The following is a 22,794-nucleotide window of genomic DNA, read 5'->3' as shown; positions in this document are numbered from 1 at the left end:
CCCAAGGTGTGCAGCTGTCCAGCGGTGAAGCCAGGAGCTGGACCTCTGGAGGCTGCCCCTCTCTGCCACAGGACACAGAGCCGCAGGCTGGCTGAGGCCCCAGTGGGCAACCATCCAGAGTCATCGGTGCCCCGGACTTTGGCCTTGACCTAGAACCCTTGCCCTGGGGGTCTGGCAGTCTGGATGGAGAGAGTCAAGTGCATCTCAGTCTTTTGCCCCAGCTTCTCCACAAAGCAGGACCTGAGGCAGGGATTTCTATAGAGGCCTGGCAGGGCATGGGCATGGGCACCCCTGCCCGCCCTGCATGGGGGTTTGGTGGCCCGCAACACCGCATCTCAGGCTGCTTATTCCCACTGGATTCCCAGTATCAGGAGAGCCCCGGGCCGGAGCAGGTGGCTGGCATGTGTGGGTATGGACGAGTGTATGGGTGGCCTCGTTTAGGGGCGTCCACACAAACCACCTGCTCACAGCTAACAGGTGCTGCAGGCATCTGCCGCTGGACTGGAGCCTCCCTGGGCTGGGCCCTCGTGTGAGTTGCTCACCACTGTGTACCCGGCACCCTAGCAAGTAGTAGGTGCTCAAGAAAGATATGTTGAATGAATGAATCAATGAATGAGGATCTGAGGCACCCAGAGAACTCTCAGTTGAAGCACCTTCTGCTGACTCTATGGCTCCTTCGGCCATGCGCCCAGAGACTGTCCACGTGCAGTTGGGGCGGCCTTGCTCCCTCTCAGAGAGGCAAGTTGAGCAGACCCCTCTTCCCACACACACATCCCTTCTTCCTCTCCTCGTTGGGCTCACAGAAGGACCATCCCTGGAGGCGGGAGACGGTGAAGAGCGCCCTCATGGTGATATACAGCTGCGTGGCCTCGTACTGCCACCCCCAGATGCTCCTCACCCACGTGGACAACCCCATCACGGCCAAGATCATTCACCACTACTCCAGCAGCTGCCAGGTAACCCCAGACGCCACAGCGCCACATCCAGAGCCAGGCTGGCAGAGTCACAGTCACCTGCCTCACTATCTGAGCACCCCAACCCCGCCCAGCAGACAGCCAGGACTCCTACCCGACACCCAGCTTTTGGGATGCCCATTGCCTCAAGCTGGTGCTCTCTGCTGCAGGGGGGAGAAGGGGCACAGCCTTTCCCCCATGGTGCTGGGGGGGGGGGTGAGGGCAAGTCCCAGAAATCACAAGAGGAGCACCCCCTCTTCCCAGCCTCACTCCCTCCCTCCCTCTGCCCTTGTCTCCACTCCCTCCCCTCCTGACATCTGACCCAAGCCCTTTACCAAGGGACAAGAATTGGGGCTGTCCTCAGGGATGCAAAGGGACTTGCTACTTTCTTGGAATGGCAAGGAAGAAGAAACACAGGATAAAGCAAAAATGATTTTACTGTTGTCTTTAAAACTGTGGTAAGATACACATAAGACCTGCCATCGTAATCCTTTTTAAGTGCCTGGTGGCATTAAGTACCTGTGACTTGTTGTGTCACCGTCCCCACCGGTCGTCTCCAGTGCTCTTCGTCTTCTAGGCCTGAGACTGTGCAGCCACCGGCCGATATGCCCACGCCCCCTGTCCCCAGCCCCTGCAAGCCCCGCTCTACCCTTGGCCTCTAATGAATTTGACTCACAGAGCATTCGTCTTTTTATGACTGGCTTGCTTCATTTAGCATAATGTCCTCAAGGCTCCTCCATGTTGTCAAAGCAAAAACAATTAAAAAAAAAGATTTTATTTATTTATTCATGAGAAACACAGAAAGAGAGGGGCAGAGACACAGGCAGAGGGAGAAGCGGGCTCTCTGTGGGAGCCCGACGTGGGACTCGATCCCAGGACCCCGGGATCACAGCCTGGGCCAAAGGCAGATGCTCAACCACTGAACCACCCAGGCGCCCCAGCAAAAATGATTTTATCTCAACTTATTCGGTCCCTTTGGCGACCCACGGGGCTTGGTGTCCTGGCATTGCTGTCATCAGGCACAGATGTGGGGGGGCTGGAAGGAGGTGGCATTTTCAGAGGGGCGCCGGAGCACTCCGCCTTGTCCAGCCCCCTGTTGGCACTGTGGCCATGTGGCAGACGCCCGGCCCAGGGGCTGAAGGACAGAAGGAGGCCTGCCATCTGGCGGAGCGCCCCTGGCACGGCCTCTCCTTGGGCGCGGAGGACCAGTCCTTACGCAGCAGCAGGGAGCTGACCAGGGCTGCATCTGGGGGCTTCGGGCCCACTCACGACGTGCTCCTGCTATTCCCTCTTCTTGGTTTGGGTTCAGGACATCTGTCTCAAGATGGCCTTCATGAAGAGTGTGATGCAAGTCACCAAAGCCATCAAAAACATCAAGGACCTGGAGGATTTCCAATTTGCCCAAAAGATGACTCTAACGGGCATTATAACGGTAGGCTGGGTGGGGGCTTCCTTGGTCCTGGGCTGTTTGGGGGTCTCATGCCTGCCGGCTTCTCCTTGGTCAGAAGTTTCCAGAGGTTCTGAGGGCATCTGAGGGGACATGGAGGTGCCCCCGGGGGCAGGGGGGTGTCACAGGAGTCCCTCCCTATCTCGATTCTGCTTCGGTCCAACTGTAGGATTTCTGAGTATGAGATTTGTCCATCTGACAAAGGGTTTGATGGGCCGGGGATGTGCTGGTGTCTGGAGGTGGCTGGTTCAGGGTGGGTAGAAGGAAGCCCACCGGGCCGCCCCTCTGTCGCCTGGTGTTTCTCCACAGCAGGGATCTAGGGGGTGGGCTCCGTGGCAGGAGGGTCTGAAAGCTCTTTGTGCACAGAGCTTCAGTAAGGTCTAGAAAGCGTCAGCTGCTGAGGGCAAGAAGCCATGGCAGAGGCAGTGGAGTTCTGGGCAGCTACTGTCCTTTGTCCCCAGACACGTCCCGCCCCGCCCCCCGCCAATGCCTTCTAAAGCTGTGGCCCCTGGAAAGCATTGGAGGCTGTCCCCGAGGGAGGTGAGGTTTGGAGAAGGAAGGAAGCGAACCCCTGTTCCAGCCCAGGGACATAGGCTGTCCGTGTGCCATCTCATGCTAGCGGGGCACAACCTGGCGAAACAGGCCTTGTCTGACACGTGATGGCTCAGGCAGGGGAAGCGGTTTGCCCAAGGACACACAGCAAGCAGGCGGCAGGCCTGAGTGAGCAGCCCTGGCCTGTCTGGAGCCCTGCTGCTTCCCACACCAGATTTTGCTGCTTCCCCTACAATGCTAAAGGCCAAGTGATCCTAAAAAGAGAGAATGTGGTATGGGGTGTCAGCACCCCATGCAGTGCCAGGCCCTGGGCACTAGCCCTGGGGGTGCCGCTGTCTCCACGCTCACTGGCCTCACTGGCGGGCCCTGGATGGCTCACTCTCTGCTGTGCCGGGCAGGCCACCATCAAGGAAGAACCCACCGACAACCTGGTTTCTCCTGTGCGGACGATGGCGATGGAGGCCCTCTCACACCTGAGGTGAGCTGGGCCCCTGTTTGGGCCCCAAGTATCTCGGAGGGTTGGGGCAGAGTCTGAGACCACCCCTCAGTGTTCCTTGGTCGGTGGGGGGGTGGTCACCTACTTTGCTTCCCCATCTCTGTAGCAGGGGCCCTGGGTGGCCGCTCCTGGGGCAGTGGGCCGCCCGGGGAGGTGGGGTCTGCTTCCACCAGGTCTTTTCCATAATTCTCAGCAGTATTTCCAGTCGGGCTCTTCTGGGTTGGGAGGTGACTGGCAGGTGGGTGGGCTGTTCTTTGGTCCATTAGGGGATATTTTGAGTGAGAAATCACATTATGGCACTGGATAGGGTAGCAGGGGGATGTCATCCTTCTTCTAGTTGGGTTGGGCAGGGATCAAAGAATTTAATTGTTGGGATCCCTGGGTGGCGCAGCGGTTTAGCGCCTGCCTTTGGCCCGGGGTGCGATCCTGGAGACCTGGGATCAAATCCCACGTCGGGCTCCTGGGGCATGGAGCCTGCTTCTCCCTCTGCCTATGTCTGTGACTATCATAAAAAAAAAAAAAAAAACTTAAAAAAAAAGAATTTAATTGTTGATGCATTATGATACAGTTAATATAAAGTAATATAATACCCCAGGCTTGCCTTCCTGGAGCCGTCCATTCACTGGGGGGAAATGGGGGAGGGAGGAAGAAGTTATGAACATTAGTATCTGAAGTGGTTGGGTGTTGGGTGGTCTCTGGGAATTCTGCACCTGTGGGGTAAAACGAATGCCTACAGAAGGAATAATAGGGCAGAGCTGTGTATTAATGCGTGAATAAGCAAGAAAAAATTCTAGGACCAGAGAAAGGGGGGCCACTAACAAGATATAATTTTGTTGATACAAGAGGGGGGATCAGAAGGTTTTGGCATCTGACACAAAATAACAGGATTTAGGTAGGAATTGGAAGCTCCAGGCAGGGCAAAATACAGGATATCTTTGGGGGGCAGGGTTTAAAGTTAAGTAGAATGCCCCCTGGGGCTCCACCCCACATCTTTATATAAGGATCCCTGGAGTCTGGATGTGGCCCCTGGGCACCTCGGAGCTTCTCTAGGTGATGCTAGAATGCACCTAGGCTTGAGAACTATTGATGAAGAAATAGGAGAAGAATGAGTTAGCAGGCATCAAGCAGCCAGCTTCCACCCCTGAGAGTTCACTAAATCTCAGATGGCTGAGCTCCACTCCGAGTGTTTGATTCAGTAGCTCTGAGGAGGGCCAGAGATGCATTTCTCGGAAGTGCCAAGGTGATACTTCTGCTCCTGTTGCTGCAGGTATTACACTTGAAAACCCTTGGGTCAGGGCCAGCCTGGGAGGCAGAGTCTATGGTTATGGCCGGGGAGGAGCCATGGAATGTTTCCAAGCAGCAGAGGGACAGGCTCCGAGTAGGCAACAAGGAGGAGAGCTGGCTGTGGGCCCCTGCGTCTCCCCATCAAGACACAGTCACTGGAGGGGAGCCAGGGCCCCTGGGGAGGGATGCACGCCTGCACCCACCACCGGGGAAGCTGTCTTCTCCCTCATTCTGTGCCATGCCTCTGCACCCTGGACTGGGCAGTGGGGTGGCAGGGTCTCAACTCCCTTCTGACCCTTCCTCTTGTCCCTTCTTTCCTTAGCAATCTGAAGCCTTTCTACTCCATGGAGGAAAACAATGAGCTGATGGATATCAGTATTCACTCTGTAATTTCTCTCCAACCCCCAGCAGAGGACAATGAGTCCATTCAGGTAGGTCCCTCTGGGCTGCCTCATTTTCCGGGTCAGGACTTGGAAGCTTACAACAACTTGGGCAGTGCTGAGAGCACGCCGCCTTGAACCACCTGTGAGTGGTTAAGGGCAGCAAAGTGCAGTAGGCCCTATTAGTTAGTGTAAGGTAACATTAGCTGCTGTAACAGCTAAACCCTGAAATCTCCATGGTTTAATAAGGAGACAGTTTATTTCTCACTCAAGTGGAGTCCAGTTGGCAATAGGGGTGGAGATGGAGCCGCTGCATGCAGTTATTTAGGAACCAGGCTGACAGGCCCTACCATCTTTAGTGCACGGCCTAAGGTCGCTTGGGATACTGATATCCAGCCTAGAGTGGAAGAGAAAGAGTCTGGATGGAGGCTTTATGAGCCACTCTGCACCTTTCATTGGCCAGAACTCAGTCAAATGCCATGCCCAGGTGCAAGGGGTGCTGGGAAATGTAGTTCCTGACTAGTTGCCTGTTTCCCAGCAACAATGTGGAGAAGGAGGACAAACCTTTGTGAACAGGTAGCCATCTCCGCTTCAGTGTCCTGGTCCCAGATGAGGAGTCAGAAGAACTGGGTGGTGGGGGTTCATTTTCTTTCTTTGTAAAATGGGTTCCTCTTTAGAGGTGGTCTCGTATGTCACATGAGAATATAGGTATTAAGAACCCAGTCTGAGCTGAAGTAAAGGGGTGAGTTTCAAACCATCTCATACTTCTCAACCCTGACATGGATCCTTGCAGCGTCCTGGTGGGTGGCTGTGCATGTCCCCTCACTGCTGCCGGGTACTCTCCTCTCTTGGCCACAGACCCTGTATGCGAATGCGATGCATGCCCTGGAGCAGCTGATGGAGGGTCTCATGCAGAGGCAGCTGGACCCCAAGGGGCTGCAGGAGATGGTACACGTGAGTTCCCTGGTGGAGGGCCAGGAGCCAGGGATGGCCACCCCTCCCAGAAAGCTGGCCTCATGGTCAGATTCTATGGAAAACAGGGGTATGCGTTAAAAATTGTTTCACTAATTTTATTTTTTTATTTTTCATTTTTTAAAATATTTTATTTTTTTATTCATGAGAGACACAGAGACACAGGCAGAGGGAGAAGCAGGCTCCATGTAGGGAGCCCGATGTGGGACTCAATCCCGGGACTCCAGGATCACACCCTGGGCTGAAGGCAGGTGCTAAACCACTGAGCCACCCAGGGATCCCACAGTAATTTTATTTTGATAAAATTTCAGATTCACTGAAAACTTGCAAGGAACTCCTGTATACCCTTCACCCAGATTCACAATTGTTAATCGTTTGCCACATTTCCTTTTTTTTCCTCTTTGTCTTCCCTTCTCTTGTTTTACACACCACCACACTTTTGAACCATGAAAGTTGGTTGCAGACGTCGAAAACAAAAATACCTGGTATAACAACAGTACAATGATCAAAATGGGGAATTGTGATGTTGACACAATGCTGTATTCTAATCTATGGCCAATATTCAAATTCCATGAATTGTCCCAATAATACCCTTTATAGCTCTTTTCCTTGATCCAGGATCTAAGCTGGATTACACAGTGCATTTATTTACCACATCTCTTTAATCTCCCTTAATCCAGAACTATTCCTCAATCTTCCATAATCTCGGCATTTTTGAAGGGTATTGGCTAGTTTTTAGTTTTTAAAGATTTTATTTATTTATTCATGAGAGACAGAAGAGAGAGGCAGAGACACAGGCAAAGGGAGAAGCAGGCTCCATGCAGGGAGCCCGATGTGGGAATCAATCCCGGGTCTCCAGGATTAGGCCCTGGGCTGAAGGCAGAGCTAAACCGCTGAGCCACCCGGGGTGCCCTAGTTTTTTTTTTTTTTTTAATTGGATTGTTTGCTTTCTTATTATTGAGTTTTCAGAGGTTTTATATGTTTTGAATTCAAGTCCCTATCAGATATATGATTCACAAATATTTTCCTCCCATCCCTGACTTGTGTGTTCATTGATTTCACAGTGTCTTTTATTTTTTTAATTTTTATTTATTTTTTTTAAGGGAGTGCCTTTTATTTAATTTTTATTTTTTAAAATATTTTATTTTTTTATTCATGAGAGACACAGAGACACAGGCAGAGGGAGAAGCAGGCCCCACGCAGGGAGCTCAACATGGGACTTGATCCTGGGTCTCCAGGATCACACCCCAGGCTGCAGGCAGCACTAAACTGCTGCGCCACCAGGGCTGCCCCACAGTGTCTTTTAAAGAACAGAAGTATTACAATGTTAATGAAGTCTAATTTGCCTTTTGTTTTCTTTTTTTAAAAAAAGATTTTATTTATTTATTCATGAGAGACACACAGAGAGAGGCAGAGACACAGGCAGGAGGAGAAACAGGCTCCATGCAGGAAGCCCAATGTGGAACTGGATCCCAGGACTCTGGGATCACGCCTTGAAGCTGAAGGCAGATGCTCAACCGCTGAGCCACTCAGGCGCCCCTGGTTTGGATGTTTTATGTAAGAAATCTTTGCCTGGTCACAGAAGTCACAAAGATTTTCTTTTAGGAGTTTGTAGTTTCAGGTTTCACAAGTAAGTCTAGGATATAGTTTAAGTTTTATATATGGTGTGAAGTATGGATCCAAGTTTGTTTGTTTGCTTGTGCACAGACAACCAGCTGTTCCAGTTCCATTTGTTGGAAAGACTTTTCTCCATTGAATTATCTTTGTATTTTTGTCAAAAATCAACTGACCACGTATGCATGGACCTGTCTCTGGCACCTCTTCTGCTTTGTTGACGTATTTCTTTATCTTTGCACCCATCCCATCCTGCCATCCCATCCTGATTACTGTAACATAATAAACCTTGGAATCAGGAGCAGATAGTATGAGTCCACTGACTTTGTTTTTGCTGCTGTATCCCATAAATATCCGTATGTTGTGTTCTCATTTTGTTTCAATACAGAGTACATTTTAATTTCTCTTCTGATTTCTTCTTTCACCCAAATGTTTGAAGATTTTCCAGAGATCTTGCTGTTTTTCATTCCTAATTTAAATCCATTGTGGTCTGAGGACACACTCTGTATAATCGGAGTCCTTTTAAATCAACCCGGACTTACCTTGTTGCACAGAGTGGTCTATCTTGGTGAGTGTTCTGTGTGCACTTGCCTACTGTTTCAGGTCAAGGGTTCCTAAGTATTAGGCCAAGCTGGCTTGTAGGGTTGTTCAAGTTTTCCCTGTCCTTCCTGATTTTCTGTCTTCTTGTTCCACCAGTTTCTAAGAAAGAGGTACTGAAATCTCTGACTCTCACTATGGATTTATTTTTTCTTCAGTTGTGGTAGTTTTGCTTCATACATTGTTAAGCTCTGTCTCTCTGTGTGTGAGCATTTAGGCCCTGGAGCGCAAGGCAGGCTACGCTCCTGGACCTTTCACCCAGAAATAGACATTTGGAACAAGGCCAAACCCGTCAGCCAAGCACCATCTTGGTCAGGATAATGGGGACACTGTCTCTGCCCTCTGCCTCATCTCTCTCATGGAGGTGCCTGGAAAGAGAATGAGAAGCTTCCAGAACCACCCAACACCTCTGAAATTCAGACTCTGAGTGGAGAGACGAGGCGGACAATAGATGGCCAGGAAAGGCTGGCCTTGGGATTTAATGGCGTCTTCTGTGTTCTGGCCTCTACCCATAGCTCCTGGAAAAGTGGATCTTGTCGGAGAAAGAAGGGGAGCGGGAGAAGGCCACGAACCTCCATCTCCATCTCATGCAGATCTACGTGCAAAGCATCGGTGTCTGCGTGAGTCCTGGAGCCCCCAATCCCCCAGCCTGCTGCCCTGGCACCCACAGAAGAGTTCCTGTCTCTATTCATGAGAAGAGGGCACACTTTCAAAATCAAGTTCTGCCCCCTGAAAAGTCCCTTGGGGAAGAGGCTGTCTCATTTGGGAATGGCAGAGGAAGCCCCACTAGGAGCTAGCCCTGACGCTCTGGGGATGCTGAGAGAGGGGTGGGCCATGGCTCAGCATGGATCCAGGCTCACATAGCAGTTGAGGGCCCTCTTTAAGAAAAAGAGCACACACTTAGGAAATACCACATTGGTTAGGAGAGTAAATATCTACTTAGAACAAGAAAATAAACCACTACAAAATTACAAATTTTATAAAACTTGACAAGCACTTGAACATCACAAAATCTGGAAAAGCAATGAGGTATTTTTGTTGATTAACAATCTGACCCGGCTTGATGAGACCTCTCTTTGTACATTTGTTGGCCTCATGCTCTTTGACTTCCTAGTCTTCAGTGATGGTGTTGGGAGGATGGTCTCCCTGGGGTGTGGGGACCGGTGTGTGGTGAGAACAAGATGAGCAGTACCCCTGGTGGTCTGGGAATGCCATTCAGGTGGAGACCCAGGCCCAGCAAAGTGAGGCCAGAGCCTAGCCTCACGCTAGCTTTGAGGTCAGATACTGTACAGAATATATCATCTGGATTCTCGGACACAATTCTCAACATCCCCTGGAGGAGGAGGCACCATGGTTATCTCCCCTTTACAGATGAGGAACATAAGGGCACAGGTCTAAGTACCCTGCCCATGTCACACATCTAGTGAGCAGGGGAGGCCAGATTTAATCCCAGGGCTCAGTTACAGGAACAAGGCAGGTGTCCTGATTATAAAACCTGGGCCTGTGAACAGAAAGGCAAGTCCTGAGCCAGACTCCTGGGATCCTGGCTACTGAGCCTCCAGGGTCTCTACTGGGGTGCTTTCGAGCAGGGCTCTCTCTCTCTGGCTGCCTGTTACACTGTCCCTGGACAGCACCAGGTGTGCATGAGTGGACAGAGGGTGTGAGCCTTGAGGTCTCCTGTCCCTCAGATCCCCCTGAAGCTGGGGCAGTTTGGCATGCTGGTGGGACTCATGGCCCCTTGTACCTGTGACTCCCACAGAAGAACTCGCATAGCCTCAATGGATGTCCTGTCCAGCCTGCTGGATCTCCATGGTATGGGGAAGGCGAGACCCAGGACATGGATGTTGGGAGGGAGGTCTGACAGCAGGGGTGTCAGCTGTGGGGCTATCCTGGGGGAACATGACCTCTCTGTATAGACAAATAAGGGTGACCAGCAGAGATGGTGGAGAGGGTGCAGAGCTTGCTCAGAGGCCATGGAATTTTCCAGAAGGACAAGCTCACTGGTTTGGCACAACTCATTGAGGGCATGTCCTGGGTACTAAGGGGCTCCCTGGGAAAAGATCAGCTCACAGATACCCAGGACACAGTAGAAGGAACCAGAGGTGAGCTCAGGGGCTAATGCAGGGTGATGATTTTCAGAGGGGGAGACTTTGCCTCCGGCTTGGCGGCTGGAGGCCTCCTAGAAAGGAGGTATCTGAGCTGTGTGTAGAGGTGGTGTGGGGGGAATAGGACAATGAGAGCAAAGGCAAGAAAGGATGAGATGTCCAGAGACTGAGGGGTGGTCCAGGCCGGTGAAGCCAGGGAGTCCTGTGGGCCAGGCCAGGAGGCCACCCTGATGTGGCCTGTGGATGGACCCTTTATCCTTCTAATCGTGTCTAAAATCATGTTCCTAACAGCAAGCCAGACCTGCTCCTCATGGGGCCCTTCCAAGGAGCTGGAGCTTGCAAAATGTAAGGAGGATCTCCAGGGCCCAGATGTGGAGAAGATTTTCAGTGCATCTTCCAGAATTGCCAAGGTGACAAGCTGGAAAGGTGGGGAGGCTCCTGGGCTGGACTCTGGCGCCTGGACTGTCTCTGGGGCATTGGGATGTTGCTCAGCCTGGCCAGGCAGCCTTCCTTTTCTTCCAGATGTCGAAGTTCCCATGGCTTTTGGTCCAACTCATGCCCTCTGTGCCTAAATGGCCTGCAGTATGTAAGATCCCCACTGTGGTGCCTGGCACGTAGTAGGTGCTCAATAGTCTCCATCCCTGCGGTGTGCTGCACTGAAGGTGGAGAGCCCCAGAGAGAGTTAAACATGGGGTCCCGCAGAGAGGTGTCGGTACACGGGCACACTGATGGCCGAATGCCCGGAGTCACCTGAACTCTGCAGAGGGGACGAGGCCCTGCTGCCTCAGGGGGCAGAGGCGTCTTTCTGGAGCGGGGGGTGGGGGGTGGCAGGATGAGGTGGCAGGGCAGCCGGGCTCAGGGTACACCCTGAGTGAAGGCTGCAGGGCAGTACAGACAGGATGGGGAACGTGTGGGTGGGGCTTCCTGAGTGGAATTCAGGTGCAGTGGGCGGTGTCAGGTACGTGAGGTGCAGCAGAGGTTGGGGGCACATGTCCTAAGCCTTGGAAAGCAGGGCTGAGCTTTGGGTCTCCGAGGTGGAGGAGGAGAAACAGCCCAGGGCCGGGCAGGGAGGCGGGGGGGAGGCCCTGGCGGTGGTTTGAGGGAGGATGGGGGCCTGGGCCGGGGCCGGGGTGTCGGATGGAAGAGGAAGGGGACGTTAGTGGTGGCAGGTGGGGGCAGGGAGTTGGCCTGCAACTTGGCTGTTGGAGCCCAGGGGTGGTTGCTCTGGTCCTAGGTGGCTTGCGTGCAATTCAACTGCGATGAGGTGGTCTCGCTCATCCAGAAGCTCTGTGAGAACATCGGGGCCATGGACCTACAGCATGATAAGGCCTCCGTCACCTGGATAGGCACCTTCCTCCAGATGCGGGCCAAGGAGCTGGAAGACAAGGTGGCCGAGCCGCGGCTGGGCTGCTTCAGGGCTGGGGCTGTCCAGTGCGCCCAGGCTAGAGGGACAAGCATGGGCCCAGCTGTGCTTGCGGAGAAGGTCTCCCCAAACCCTTGATTGTAAAGAGGACAGGGAGTAGAGTTCTAGAATGAGAAAGGAACACGTTGAAGCTAGCCTGGTTAGTAAGAGGACAGTGGACTGGAGGCCCGTGGCTCGCTCTCCCAGAGCGTCCTGCCTCCCACACAGAAAACCTGATAAAATCCAGGAAGAGGCCAAAGGAGGTGCAGGTGGTTTAACCTCCCCAACATCTAGTTGGGCAAGGTCCCCTGGAGGAGGGGTGCACAGTGGTCACAGGGGCCCAGGCTGTGCTGGTGATGCCTGCCCTTCCCCAGGTGGCCGAGATCCTGGGCGCCATCCTGGTCCACCTGCCCGTGGTGGACCACCTGGAGGTGCGACGCCACCTCATTGAGGGCATCCTCCTGCTGGCGCACTACCACCAGGAGACAGTCCTCACATCGCTCCTGAGGCAGCCCCTGCCCATGGAGAGGTGGGTGCCCTGGACAGGGAGTCACAGTGCCCCTCGCAGCCCAGACCTCGCCCATCTCACCAGCCCTGACCTGTCCGGGAGGACAGGGCCCTTGAGCAGTGGCGCGTCCGAACCTGGGGTGGGTCAAGCCCTGTCCCTGCATCTCCTGTGGGAGGAACAGGCTCTGGGAACCACGGACCTGGAGCCCCAGCGTCACCGTTCCATCCTGTGGAGCTGGAGTCCGGATCCCGCAGCTTCTCAGGTGTCCTGTCATCCCCTCTGGCCTCTGCCTGCAGCAGCCCTTTCATTTCCCCTGGAGGACAGGGCTCTGGGCCCCCTCCGAGGTTGGGCTTCTCCAGGACACGCCTGAGGACGTGGTCACAAAGGCCTGCGCGGGCCTCTGGACACGCTCCACTGTGTCCCTCTCCCTTCCAAACGCAGCCCTGAGAGGGGAGGTCCAGGTGCCCGAGGCTCGAGCTAACAGAACCTCAAACCCTCAGGTGGCCTCTTGGTAACGCAGCCCCGCCCCTGCCTCTCCGTGTTCCCTGCAGCCTGCTGGGTCCCTGTGTCCCCGTCACGGTGGCACGCAGGCTGCCGGCAGGGTCTCCCGGGCAGGGGGAGTGCGTCTGGGATGGTGCCAGGACCCACCGGGGAGTGCATAGAAAGGGGTGGGCAGCCGTCCCCAGATCCGCCAAGGTTGCAGAGCAAAGAAGAGCCTTGAGACTGTGGGCGCCCTTTCGCTGGGCACAAACTGCCACGAGCTTGGAGGCTCTGAACAGCCCCGTCGCCACCCCACGGTTTCCGTGGCCGGGGGTCCGGGGCCGGCTGAGCTGGGGCCTTTGCTCCCTCCAGCGCACGCGGCGGTTTCTGGCTGTCGCGGGCTGAGGTCCTGCTTTCTTGTTTCCTCACACCCCGATGGCTTCTTTATGAGCAGTGGTTGCCCGTGAGCTCATGGCCCACCCCTCCACTCCGTCCGACCACCAGGCGCCCGGCCGCGTGTCCTCCCAAAGTCACGTCTGTGGATTTGGTTCTGTGGATTCACGCGGGAGGGGGCACCTCTCCTGGTTGGATTTGATCTTGGTAGACTTGCCCCCTTAGTGCTTTAAAGCCCCCTGCAACCCCCCCCCCACCTCCCTGCACCTACACACCCTGGGCCCGTGACACCACTGCCCCCGGGTCCTTCCCTTCTCAGCAGAGCTGTGGGCTCGACTTGGGGATGCGGAGCCGCTTCAGACTGTCGTCTGGCAGGTTGCCTAACCTCCGCAGGCCCCCTTCCTCTCCTGTGGGCCACGGAGCTGAAAGCATCTTCCTCAAAGATGTGTTGGGAGGAGGAGATGCTGTGCGATGAGCCAGCTGCTTTGGACCAGCCTGACCAGCTGGGGCCTTGGCAGCTGTTGCTGGAAGTACCTATAAAGTCATCAGGTGGGAGGCCCCGTGGGCACCTCTAAGGTCACCTGGCACTGGGGCTGCGGCAGAGAAAGGGAGCTGAGCATGGGGTCATGGACCAGGTTCTGGTTATGCGACCTTTGGCAACTCAGCCTGCCTCCCTGAGGTTCAGCCTTCGGGGTTCAGCCCCTTTTCAGGGGGTTGCCTGCGGAGCCAAAGAGGCTCTTACCTGCCAGGGCCCAAGGTGGGAGACCCACGGTCCTTGTGTCCTGTCTTTGGTTAGGCACCTGACGGAGGTGTGGCTGGCTGTGGCAGAGAACGTGCCCTTTGCCCGGACGATGCTCCACGGGCTGATGGGCCGGCTGCAGTCGAGGTTCACCCCCAAGGCCAACGCCACCTCCAAAGCTGACATCTGGCGCCTGGCTGCGGTGGATCCTCTGATGGTGAGTCCCAGGGGCAGGCCCCGGGCTCCTTGGAGGCTCAGAGTAGGAGCCCTGACACCTCAGCGCGTCTCTCTGCAGACCCTGTGCAGCATCCACCTTCTCATCCAGAAGATAGATGTGGACGACAAGCTCCTGGACCTCTTCCCGGACCTCATCTACACCCTCCTGCTGCAGCTCAGCAGCAGCCAGGGGCCAGAGGCCATGTCACCTGTCCTAAAGACTTGGAGACTGGTCCATGCAGGGACACTGCCAGAGGAGATCAACCTGCAGAGGTGCTCTTGGGGGTAGCTTGAGGAGCAGGGCTGGGGTGGGGGTGCAAGGCAGTGGGCCTGACCTGGACCCGGCCTCTTAGAAGTCAAGGATCCCAAGAGCCATCTCCACCAAGAGGCCTTGTGGTCCTCTCGTGGTGCAGAGAAGTTTCTGGAAGCAGATCTTACAACCCTCCCTCGCATGAGTCCAGGGCAGTGTAGCTTTCACTGTTTGCAGACCCACTCCCTCACATGATCGCCCTTAGCCCCCTGAGCAAGGCCCAGCAGGCATGGGGACCCCTGTTTCTCCGACCCGGGTGCAGTGTTTGCCCGGCGGTGGGTGCTCCTTTTCGTCGTGATACAGTCCCACCTTCTTCCAGGATCACGATCAAGTCCATGCAGCTTTTGTTCAGAAGACTCAACAGCGAGCAGCTGGTTCACACTCTGGAGGAGCAGGGCGTGTGGGCCCTCCTGCAGAGCAGCTCCACGTTCCTGCAGGGCGTGGGCCTGCTGGCCAGGTGGGCACCCGGCCTCCAGGCCCGGGCAGCGGGACGCGCAGGGTGGTCTCCTTGCTGGACGGTCTAGGTCACGGCTGAGTGCCTGGCTTCTGAGGGATTGCCACGTCGACCCGTGTTCCAGACTCTGGGATGGCAGCGTGTAGGGCAGGGGGAATCTTTTATCCTAACCCGTCCTGCTCCAAGGTGGGAGCTGTGAGAGGCTCACCCACGTCATGAGGCTTCCAAGCTGGGCCAGGTCAGAGAGCTATTTCCTGGGTCCTGGTCACTCATTCTGGTCCCTTTTGATGAAAAGGAAATGAAAAGTAGGTACTCCAGTGACACCCTGACCAAATCCCCCTGGTGAAGGAGGGAGAGGCCCAGAGAGGTGAAGAGATATGCCCCCGGGTGCCCAGCCCCGGAGCGGCTCTGCAGGCAGCAGCTGAGAGGCCCTCCCTGCCCCGGGCTGCACCCCCCTGCAGGCTGTGCATGCGGAGCATGGAGGGGTACAGGCAGCGACTCTCGGAGCTGGTGCTCAGAGGCATGGACTCCGATGTCCTCAGCTGTCGCATCAGCAGCACGGCCGTCTGCGTGGAGGTGAGGCTCGGGGCGTGGAGGGCTGGGGGAGCTGGGGCGGGGCTGCTGGGTGCACCCTCCCCATTCCACCCCCCAGGACCCGGCTCTGAGGGGCATCTGAGTCAAGGGGCAGGCAACTGTCCCACCTCCCTGGGGATGTGAGTGATTTGGGGTGTACACCGTGGGGAAAGGGGGCCCCACCCAGGGTACACAGCTAAATGAGTGGTGCTGTGCTGAGTGCCAGCAACACCCAAGGGCCCGGAGGAGGGCACCTGGGCTCTTGCCAGGATTGATGGGCTGGGGAAGGCCTTGTAGGAAGGCCATCAGGGGCTAATAGGGCCTGGCCAGGCAGGAAGGCCAGGGAAGGGGGTGACACCCACTGGGGCTGGGCCACCCTCCTGAGCTCTTACCAGGTCCTGAGGGAATTGGCCAGAAAACTTTTAGGAGAAATGGGGTTGGCTGCGTGATTCCCAATATGCCTTAGTGAGCCCCACATCCGCCTGGTGTAGGGTCAGCAAACATTTTCTATAAAGGGCTGGATGGCAAATTTCCTGCTTTGGGGTCACCAGTTTGGTGTTTACTTTTTTCAGGTTTATTTATAATCTGTGTACGTGCACACACACACACACACACACACACACCCCCCATTGGCTTGAGGTCCTGGTGCTCTGAGTGCTGAGCCGGATGTGGTTCTCTGAGTCCCGGGGGAGGGAAGTTGATGTATCTGTTGAAGGCCCACGGGGGCGCCTGGGTGGCTCAGTCTGTTTAGATTCTGTCTTTGGCTCTGGTCGGAATCCCGGGATCCTGGGATCGAGTCCCATGTCCCACTCCCTGCTCAGTGGGGAGTCTGCTTCTCCCTCTCCCCTCTGCTATTCCCCCTGCTTGTGTTCTCTCTCTCTCTCTCTCTCTCTCTCAAATAATTAAAACTTTAAAAACAAAAGCAAGCAAGCAAGTAAGCCAGCAAAGCCCGTGGGCCCGGCTCCTGCACACGGGAGCTGCTCGGTCAGCTTAGCTGAACAGGTGTATTCCTATAGGCCACACTCACGAGGCTTTCCCCACGGTCTCCTTAGGAAGCCTCACAATAGCCCCATGAGCCAGGTCTTGCAGGTGGGGAAAGCTGAGGCTCGGGGGGTTCTGAGTGACTGGCCAGGGGCCCCAGCTGGTGGACGGAGGAGCCAAGAGCTGGTCCTGGGGAGCCGGGGCTTGGTGTCCTCTCTCTTCATGGAGACCCTCTGTGCATGGGATCTTGTCACACACTGGCCTTGTGGCTGATGAGAAAGGGGCCCACGTGGGGCCAAACTCTTTTCTAGTTCATGAGCGACCCGGTTCTGTACCAGGAGAAACTGCTGAAACCCACGGTGTTGTTGCTGGAGAAAGGGGCCGACCAGGAGGACGAGGCCCTGCGGGTGCTTTCCCTGCGAGCCCTGGGCAACATGGCCCTCGGTGCCCCCAAGAAGGTGCGGCGCCTGGCCCAGAGCCTAGGGACCCAGCGAGCAGGGGCTGGGGGGCGGGGGGTCAGGGCTGGCCTGTTCTGGCCGTGTGCAGAGGGGAACCAGCTGGGGAGCTGGCTGGGGAACCCGGTGGGGAACCTGGTGGGGAACCAGGTGGGGGACCAGGTGGGGAACCAGGTTGTCCCCCCCACCCCCCTCAGGTGAGGCAGTACCGGAAGCTGTTGCTGGAGAAGTGCCTGGACTCCCTGAGGGAGCCCGTCAGCACCAGCGTGACCTCCGAGGGCATGGAGGCCCTGGCCAAGATCCTGGCTGAGCTCCGGGAGGGAGACGTGGGGTCCTCGTTCAGCGTCCTCTGCGAGCAGTGCAGGGCCTTCTTCGACAGCGTGAGCCCAGAGTGCAGCCTCGCCGGGCCCTGGCCCTATGATGGGGGGGCGGGGGGGGGGCTTCTCCAATCCCCTCAGCCACTGGGTCAGCACTTCTCATCCCCTAAAGAAAAGGCAGGCTCTGAATGAGAGGGGGCCGCAGGCCTGACTGGGTGCCGATGCACCCATTGGCTGATCGTGGGCCCCCTGCCCTGCTGTTAGGGTGGAGCTTCCCCTAATCTCTTGCGGCCTAGGGATGCTCTTTGGGCATCGGCCCTGTGAGGTACTGGGCGGGCCGTCTGCTGGGCGGTGGTGTGCCCCCCAGGGAAGAGAAGGTGCCCGGTACGGAGAGCCCTGCAGGAGAGCCTCCCCCCTGACGGAGCGATCCAGGAGCCTCTGCAGGGGCCAAGGCAGCTAGAAGGGTCCACGGAGAGCGGATGGGGCTTTGTGGGGGCCTCTGGCTTCCTGAGCGTCACCTGTGCATCTGGGCCGCAGGAGAGCGAGCTGCTGCGTTTGAAAGCCTTCGTGCTGTTCGGGCGGCTGGCGAAGGTGGTCGGGATTTCCAAGAAGCACTTCTTCAAGGAGGAAGTGAAAAAAGCCTGGATCCCGCTCCTGCTGCACTGCCAGGACCCCTGCCCGGATGCAGCCCAGGTGGGACACCCCCTCCGCTCTGTGTCCCCAAGTGGGGGGACTGCTGGCCCCGAAAGGAGACTGCGCGGGGTCCTCCCCCTGCCTCTCCCCATCGGCCCCGTTCCTCATGCCCGGCTGGGGAGGGGGCCGTGCCCGACCCCCCTACCCCCCAGGCTTACTGAGGCGTCTGGCGTAGCTTTCTCCTCCGCTTGCTGCCTGTGGGCATCCTCCGCCCAACCTCCTTTTTCTTCCAGTGGGTTCTACAGCTTGCCACCACTCTTGGGCGTTAGGACTCGGTCACACTCAAAACTCACCTTAAATCCCTTGTCAGGGCTCCAGGTGGGGGAGGCCTGTGTTGGGGCTGCAGGGGGGTAGTGAGGGGGTGGCCGCCGGGCCCGGCCCTGCACCCCGAGGTTCTCCTCCCCTCGCCCAGCGCAGGCCGTGACCCTGACCTCTGTCTCCCTGCCTCCCCCACCCCGTCTTCCTGTGTGGACTGGGGTGCTCATGCTCAGCTAGTACCATGGTCTCCGGCCCTGGGGTCCCAAGAATCCTGCCGTTGCGAGGGCTGCAGGTGTCCACCCGGCGTGGGGGCTGGGGGCTCCCCCAGGTCAGTGAGGGGCATCCTGCGGCACACTCCCGACACCTGCTCTCCCTCGGGGACACTGGAGAACCCGGCCAGGAACTGTCACCTCTCAGAGATGCTTTCCTCACAAATCCACCAGTGGCTCACACTGTTCTTTCACACTGTATGGCGACTGCCCTGTGGGGCGTGCTTCTGGAAGGTGATGGAAGGAGCAGCCAGGAGGGGCCAGGGCAGGGCCACCAAGGGGAGGCGAGCCCCGGGGCTGGTCCCAGCCACACTGCTGCCACTCCTGTCCCTGGGAATGGATAGCCCAGCCTCTCCCGCCCCGCAGCCTCCTGTCAGCCCCTCCTGTGGCCTACACCTGCTGGAGGCCAGAGGCCAGGGGCCCTGGTGGCTCGGTGCTCAGCGAGGGTCTGGGGATGAGAAAGCTCCCCCTGGTCCTACCAGTCCCGGCCAGGCTCCTGACCCCGATGTCCCCGACGTCTCGGAGCGGCAGGTCCCAGGCAGGGCTGCCCAGGGCACGGAGGTGCTGGCTGAGGGTGCAAGTGGGCTGCATCCACCTCCCATGGGTTTTCCATAAATGCACACGGAGGGCTCCGGTCCCGGGTACCCTTCCATGAGGCTTTCCCGGAGCTGCCCTCTGGCCTGCGGGTGGAACGTCAGCCCTGCCACCCCCACCCCCGGGCCCCACGAGCCCCTCGGTCTGCCTGACGCCCTCCCTCCATCCTGTGCCCCGTGGCCCCCCAGGCCTGCGTGGCTACCGTGTTTCAGTGTGCACACTTCTGGGGCTGGAAGGCGCCGGAGAGCAGCTCGGGCCGCAGTGACAGCAGCACTGCCGACGAGATGACCGTCCTCCAGACAACGCTCTGCTCCATCCTGGTGAGGAAGCAGAGGGCCCTGGGCCTGCTGGAGGTGGCCGCCCTGGGGTTGGGGCTTACGGTCGTGGCCGCCACAGGCTTCTGTCCAGTGACCCGGTGCTCACCTGCCGGACCTGAAGCCTCCAGAGCAGCCCCGTCCAACAGACACAGGATGCAAGCCTCGTGCCCGTACGTTTTCTGGTAGCCACGTTAGGAAAAGTGAAAGACGTGACACCAGATTGAATAAAGAGAGTTTACTTAACCCAGTGGACCCAAACCGTTGTCATTTCAACATGTAATCAATGTGCACATTATTTATGTGATATTTTCCTTTTTTGAGTTTCTGTCCTCAAAATGCAGGAGGCTCCTTATACTTAATTCAGACTAGTCACATTTCAAGTGCTCGAGGGCCACACGCGGCCAGAGGGCCACAGTATTGGACGGCCACGCAGTTTGCAGACAATGTCATCTCTTCTCTGGGTCAGACGATGCACCAGGCTCCGAAGGTCCCTCAGTTGTCCAGCTATTTGCTGTGCGATGCTGGGATGGGCACGAGCCCTCCCGCGTCAGACAGATGGGAACGCGCTCCGTGAGCAGCCGATCGCCAGGGCCTCATCCCCATGGCTCCGTTCATCCTTTGTCTTTTGCAGACTCAGAAAAAACCCGCTGTGCTCTACAGCTTCTTGCTAGAAACACTGACCTATGTTAGTAGCACCTTGCCAAGGATCAGAAGCGCTGCGTGCGACCTGGCAGGTGGGCGAGCAGAGGTCTCCGGCTGCGGGAGGGCCCGAACCCGGGGCCTGGAGCGGGAGGGGGGCAGGCAGCAGAGTAGGGGCCAGCCCCCCTTCTCGGTGTCCTATCCCACCGTGCTCCGCATCTGGCTGATTCTCACTTCAGCATCTTCAGCGGAGCCCTACACAGATTGTCTCAAAAGGTGAAAGAGAATCTCTCGCTGCCCTAGTATCTGTGAGCTGGGCATTTCCCCTCGCTCTCGTTCCAGGCGTTATTATGAAGCAGATGTCTGCGCATCATCTGAAAAAACTGGACTTTCCGGCATTGCGGGACTGTGAGTAGTAGGGACGGCTAACCTCATCTGGGGAAACTTCGAGAGACCCCTGGGGGAAGAGCCAGCCGACCCTTCCTTGTGTAATCAGGGCCTGCAGAGGGGCTTCCCAGGAAGACAACTATTTGGGCGTGGAGTCCTTCCGTACCCCAGGCCTTCTGCCCGGCTTCCCATCACGAATATTTGCAAAATGCATCCTCCCTGATTCCTTCAACTGATCCGCATGGAGCTCGGGTTCTGTGGGTGATCTTTGTGTCCCCCCTAGAGGCTAGCAGAAGGCCCGGATGGGGGGACGTGTGTGCAGACACAGCTCCACCTGCTGTCTCCTGGCTGCAAACACAGGGGTTCCCCTTCCTCAGCCCGAGGGAGCCCCGCGCTGTGCCGATGGTGGCTTGCGGGGAGCAGGAGGCCTTCCACTGGCTCAGCGGCCCTGGGGCGGAGGGGGTGGCCGAGCTGGGTCCTGATTGTGTCCTGTGTCTGCTCACTCTCAGCTCTCCAGGAGCTGCAGCTGGACTCGGATCCCGGGGTCCGGAGGGCAGCCCTGGAGACTCTTAAAATCTTGGATACGTGTAGTCAGCACCTGCTTTTGGCTTCATCCGGAGGATTTTGCTAGGTGGTTCGAGTGTAAAGTGTACACTGCGTCCTTGGAGGGCCAGGCTGCAGCTGGAGCACGGCAATGCAAAAATATTTTTAATTTAGTTAAGAAAAGCATCATTCTAAAATAATCAGTGTCCCTTTCTTTCCTCCCCCTTGAAATAAACCCCCATTGTCATTGCGAGTGCAGATTCCTGTCAGGTGACAACATCCCAGAGCCCAGACTGGGGGGTTTAGTCCCAAGGGAGCCGGTTTTATTCCTGCTTCCCGGGAGCTTGCGGGTGTCAGACTGCCCCTTCAGCCCAGGGGGTCAGAATCCACCTTTGTTCAGTGCCACCCAGCCCTGTGCCAACCAGCGAGGGGAGGCAGGCTGCCGCACAGCCTCTGCCCCTCAGGACCCCATTCTTGAAGGGAAAAGAGGCATCTGATGCGGGGGACTGTGAGCCAAGTAAGGAGGGTCCAGCCAGGGTGTTAGTGCCCTAGTGGTGCGGGGGTGGGGAGGAGTGGCCACTGGCCGGGGATGATGCTGGGGTGCTTCTTTCCAGGGCCTGATCCTGGAGACCCGGGATCGAGTTGCACGTCGGGCTTCCTGCATGGAGCCTGCTTCTCTCTGCCTCTCTCTCTCTCTCTCTCTCTGCCTCTCTCTCTGTCTCTTATGAATAAATAAAATATTTAAAAAAAAGGAGAGTCCTGAGAGGACCCTTGAAAAGGCAGTACCCCAGAAATGCAAAGTGCAAGGTGTTTCGCACACACTCCCCACCTCCACCCGCCTGGCACCGACTGGTGGCAGCAGGCGGGGGTCATGGGATCTCTTCTGTTGCTGGACAAACTGGAAGAGCTATCTGGGAGGGCGAGTTGGCGATCATTAGGGGAAGCTGAAGATACACATATCCACGACACCGGTATCCACGACCAACTCACAGCTAGAGGTCTGCTGCAGGGGAGCCCATGCCCGTGCTCAAGGATCACAGCTGCGTGCATCCGTAGCAGCAGACACCCAGCAGAAGCGAGGAGGAAACCAGCTGCCTAGACTCTTGAAATACGAGACACCCACATCCATCAGCTCCTGTCAAGGGCAAACACCTCTTGGTGAAACCAAGCTGCAAAGAATACACAGACCATCCCACGCATCGCCTGTAGTGTCCCGTGTGAGTGTGTGCGCGTGCTCAGGGATGGTAGTGGTGGTGTGACAAGGCACAGTTGTGGGTAAGAATATTTTTTCTGATCAAGAGCAAAGGATGGGTCATGCTCCTTTTTGCAAGGTGCAGGCACGAAGGAAAGGTCTAGCATCCCAGGGGTCTGTGCCAAGGAAGGATAAGCTGCCTGCGAGGGGTAAGGCTCCTGGCAGGTTCTCAGCGCAGGTCTTGATTCACGGCTCTCAGGACTGAATGCAAACCCCCCAAATTCACACATGGAGGCCCTAACCCTGATGTGATGGTACCTAAAGTAGGGCCTTTGGGGGGTGATCAAGTTCAGGGGAGGTCCCGAGGGCGGGGCCTGCACGAAGAGGGCTCTCAGCAGAGCCAACTGTCCGGGTACCCACTTCTGGCCTCCAGAACTGTGCAAAATACATTTCTGCTGCTTGGGCACCCGGTCTGTGGGATTTATTCTGTTAAGGCAGCTTGAGCTGATTCATGCAGAGGTGATGTCCTGGCATGAAGGCGTCGGTGGAAAGGGAACCATCAGAATCAGGAGAAGGGGACAGGGAGGAAAGGCGTGCAGAATTTAATCTCATTTTTGACCTTTTATTTAAAAAGACACCGTGGTACCTGATTATAAGCAGCGCCAATGAAAATC

The 22,794-nt window shown here is 56.6% G+C and overlaps 1 protein-coding gene across 1 annotated transcript in view; it reads left to right on the top strand.

Moving 5' to 3' along the window:
• The window catches only part of MROH2A (maestro heat like repeat family member 2A), a 46,280-nt gene extending 25,152 nt beyond the window's left edge, over positions 1-21,128 (top strand). Inside the window, exons 22-42 of the mRNA XM_041767154.1 lie at positions 804-956; positions 2,263-2,385; positions 3,351-3,430; positions 5,055-5,163; positions 5,971-6,066; positions 8,811-8,915; positions 9,984-10,107; positions 10,692-10,810; positions 11,635-11,787; positions 12,177-12,331; positions 13,980-14,139; positions 14,218-14,411; positions 14,768-14,905; positions 15,364-15,478; positions 16,768-16,914; positions 17,109-17,291; positions 17,766-17,921; positions 19,231-19,362; positions 19,991-20,093; positions 20,341-20,406; positions 20,895-21,128. Of these exons, the coding sequence (XP_041623088.1) occupies positions 804-956; positions 2,263-2,385; positions 3,351-3,430; positions 5,055-5,163; positions 5,971-6,066; positions 8,811-8,915; positions 9,984-10,107; positions 10,692-10,810; positions 11,635-11,787; positions 12,177-12,331; positions 13,980-14,139; positions 14,218-14,411; positions 14,768-14,905; positions 15,364-15,478; positions 16,768-16,914; positions 17,109-17,291; positions 17,766-17,921; positions 19,231-19,362; positions 19,991-20,093; positions 20,341-20,406; positions 20,895-21,016 (2,733 nt within the window). The 3' untranslated portion in view covers positions 21,017-21,128. The remainder of the gene's footprint in view (positions 1-803; positions 957-2,262; positions 2,386-3,350; positions 3,431-5,054; positions 5,164-5,970; positions 6,067-8,810; positions 8,916-9,983; positions 10,108-10,691; positions 10,811-11,634; positions 11,788-12,176; positions 12,332-13,979; positions 14,140-14,217; positions 14,412-14,767; positions 14,906-15,363; positions 15,479-16,767; positions 16,915-17,108; positions 17,292-17,765; positions 17,922-19,230; positions 19,363-19,990; positions 20,094-20,340; positions 20,407-20,894) is intronic.
• The last annotated feature ends 1,666 nt before the right edge of the window (positions 21,129-22,794 follow it).

The sequence above is a fragment of the Vulpes lagopus genome, chromosome 8 (assembly GCF_018345385.1).
Source record: "Vulpes lagopus strain Blue_001 chromosome 8, ASM1834538v1, whole genome shotgun sequence".
In the NCBI taxonomy this organism is placed as follows: domain Eukaryota; kingdom Metazoa; phylum Chordata; class Mammalia; order Carnivora; family Canidae; genus Vulpes; species Vulpes lagopus.
Note: the sequence above shows the minus strand (reverse complement) of the source record. Positions and strands in the feature narration are given on the sequence as shown.